The sequence below is a fragment of the Sarcophilus harrisii genome, chromosome 2 (genome assembly GCF_902635505.1).
Source record: "Sarcophilus harrisii chromosome 2, mSarHar1.11, whole genome shotgun sequence".
Classification (NCBI taxonomy): domain Eukaryota; kingdom Metazoa; phylum Chordata; class Mammalia; order Dasyuromorphia; family Dasyuridae; genus Sarcophilus; species Sarcophilus harrisii.
In genome coordinates, this window is record NC_045427.1 from 551514702 (window position 1) to 551517557 (window position 2856).

At 53.7% G+C, this 2856-nt stretch overlaps 1 protein-coding gene across 1 annotated transcript; it reads left to right on the forward strand.

Moving 5' to 3' along the window:
- The first annotated feature begins 377 nt into the window (after positions 1 to 377).
- On the forward strand, positions 378 to 2325 carry TLNRD1 (talin rod domain containing 1). Its single transcript, XM_031955648.1, has one exon. It carries the CDS (start codon positions 474 to 476, stop codon positions 1581 to 1583), a length of 1110 nt encoding a protein of 369 aa, XP_031811508.1. The 5' UTR covers positions 378 to 473; the 3' UTR covers positions 1584 to 2325.
- The last annotated feature ends 531 nt before the right edge of the window (positions 2326 to 2856 follow it).

A 2856-nucleotide genomic window follows, 5' to 3' on the forward strand; every position in this document is an offset into this window, starting at 1 on the left:
AAGAAAAGGGATTTTGATTTCAAAGAAAGGAAGGAAGGACAACTCCCAGCCTCCCCCACCCCCGTCGGCTTGGCAGGGCCATGCCCAGGAAGGAGGCGGCGGTGGCCCCACGGCGGAGACGGGACCAGTGCGGACTTTCCCGGAACCCGACGGGTGGGGAGTGCTAATTTTGGTTTTTCTTGTCTTTTTTTCCGGCGTTTCATGGTGCTTGCAGCCCCTTGGCAAAGAGGCAGAACACTGAAGTGCTTTCCTCCACCCGTAAGCCGGCCGTCCCTTTTCTCTCCTTTGCTCGCTTCCCGCCCTGTCCCTATCTCGGCCGCCGCAGCCCCGGTGCCATCTGCTCGCGGCGGTGGATGGCATGATGGTGCGGAGAAGGCAACGCGGCCCTGCCCAGCTCAATCGGGACGGCTCCGGGGGCGGCAGCGGCGGCGGTAGCGGGCTCCCCAGCGGCATGCCAGTGCTCCCCCGGCGCTATGGCTAGCGGGAGTTCGGGGAAGTCCACTAGCGAGGCGGCTTCTCCTCCTGCTCCTGCTAGCGGTGCTTGTCACTCGAGCGCCGTCGGGGGCGGCTCGCAGCCACGGAAGAAGCTCGTTTCGGTCTGCGACCACTGCAAGGTGAAGATGCAGCTGGTGGCCGATCTGCTGCTGCTGTCTAGCGAGGCGCGACCGGTATTGCTGGAGGGCTCCACCGCCTCCTCGGGCCCCGGAGGCGAGTCCTTCGAAAAGTGCCGGGACACCATCATCGCCCGCACCAAAGGACTCTCCATCCTGACTCACGACGTGCAAAGTCAACTCAACATGGGCCGTTTCAGCGAAGCCGGTGACAGCCTGGCGGAACTGGGCGAGCTGGTCGTCTCGCTGACCGAGTGCTCGGCTCATGCCGCTTACTTAGCCGCGGTGGCCACCCCGGGGGCACAGCCGGCGCAGCCGGGCTTGGTGGACCGGTACCGAGTGACCCGCTGCCGGCACGAAGTGGAGCAGGGGTGTGCGGTGTTGCGAGCCACCCCTCTGGCGGACATGACGCCTCAGCTGCTGCTGGAGGTGTCCCAGAGCCTGTCGCGCAATCTCAAATTCCTAACGGACGCCTGCGCCCTGGCCAGCGAAAAGTCCCGGGACCGCTTCGCCAGAGAGCAGTTCAAACTGGGCGTCAAGTGTATGAGCACCAGCGCGTCGGCGCTGCTGGCCTGCGTGCGGGAAGTGAAGGCGGCGCCCAGCGAGCTGGCCCGCAGCCGCTGCGCGCTCTTCAGCGGGCCCCTGGTGCAAGCGGTCAGTGCCCTGGTGGGCTTCGCCACCGAGCCCCAGTTCCTGGGTCGGGCCGCCTCCGTCAGTCCCGAGGGCAAGGCGGTGCAGACCGCCATCCTCGGTGGGGCCATGAGCGTCGTGTCGGCCTGCGTGCTTCTGACCCAATGCCTCAGGGATCTAGCCCAGCACCCCGACGGGGGCGCCAAGATGACGGACCACAGGGAAAGGCTGAGGAACTCGGCCTGCGCCGTCTCTGACGGCTGCAACCTGCTATCTCAGGCACTAAGGGAGAGGTCTTCGCCCAGGACTTTACCGCCAGTGAATTCCAATTCTGTGAATTAACCCGATCCCGACCCCCGCCCGTCTTCTCCCCCTTCTCCTGTTTATTCCCCTTCTTGCCCCTGGTTGTGACTACGAGAAAGTACTCCCCTCCCCACCCATTTATACCAAAGAAATCGCTTAGATGAGGTTCACCCTCCTCCCCCACTCCTCCTTTCCCCCGACCCTCCACCCCACTTGAAATCCACAGGAGAAATACCTTGAAAAGCTTCACCATAAGTAGAAACAAAGTGAGGGAGAGTTTCACCTTGGAAAGTTTTACACAGTTCCCGGGAGTGGGGAATGGGAGAGCTTTAACCGTGCTGGGTGCGGTTTCTTTTCCTTTCTGCCATCCCCCCATCCCTAGTCCCATCTCTACAACCATTCTTTCAGAAATTCCCATCCACATTTTACTGTTAAATTGTGCAGGAAGGAGATTATAGATTTTTTTTTGTCCTTTTTATTGTTGTTTTAAAGGTTACCTCAGTTTCACACTTTAGACATGGATGTAGCTACCTTTTTGTATGTGTTTTTTTTTTTTTTTTTTTTAATTGAATGTTGGATTAGAAGTACACTTGGTGTGGAAAGAGTGAAGGTTATGAGTTTTTTTGCCATGTGATTTTCGAATTGGGGGGAAAGCTACTGTGAGTGTGTTTTCAAAAATTTACACTATAACAAAAGTGATTTTTTTTTTTCCCAATGTCAGTTTTTATCTTGCATGTACTGGAGTATTTATTTCATCTATTAAAATGTTATGTTTCTCAGATGTCTTTTGGCCATTCTTGTTACCTATTTAATAATTCTTTTTTGTTAAGTGGAGGAGTTTAAGTCTTTAAAATTTACCCTTTCAATTGCTGCAGCACAGAAATTTGAATTGGTTTATCTTCTGTCTCCATGCTACTCCACCCATTTTTACTTTTCCCTTTGAGTTTATGTGAAAATAATGTCACATGTTTAGAATGCTAAATTGGTAACAGAAAGACAGAGTGGAACAGACCTTCATCTTGTCCAAAGAAGACTGATCAGTTTCTGAATTCTAGCATTTAGTTCTCTGGCTCTTGAATGGCTTTTGTCTTGTGTGTAGTAGTCTTATTTCTGTGGGAATGTAATTTTGTCTCTTCCACCCCCTTCTATCCCCAGTTTTTCCACCTCCTTTGAAATAATGGGAGGATTCATAAGGTACACTTATCAGCTTTAGGTCAGGGGTGGTCTAAGTTGATTAAAGCCTGTTGTCTATCTTCTGTTCCCTTTCAAATTAAGACAAGTTGTTTGTGTCTTGTTTGGCACCTGTGTTTCC

Excerpts from the sequence above, each read along its gene's own strand:
- TLNRD1 (XM_031955648.1), top strand. The coding sequence starts at position 474 with ATGGCTAGCGGGAGTTCGGGGAAGTCCACTAGCGAGGCGGCTTCTCCT.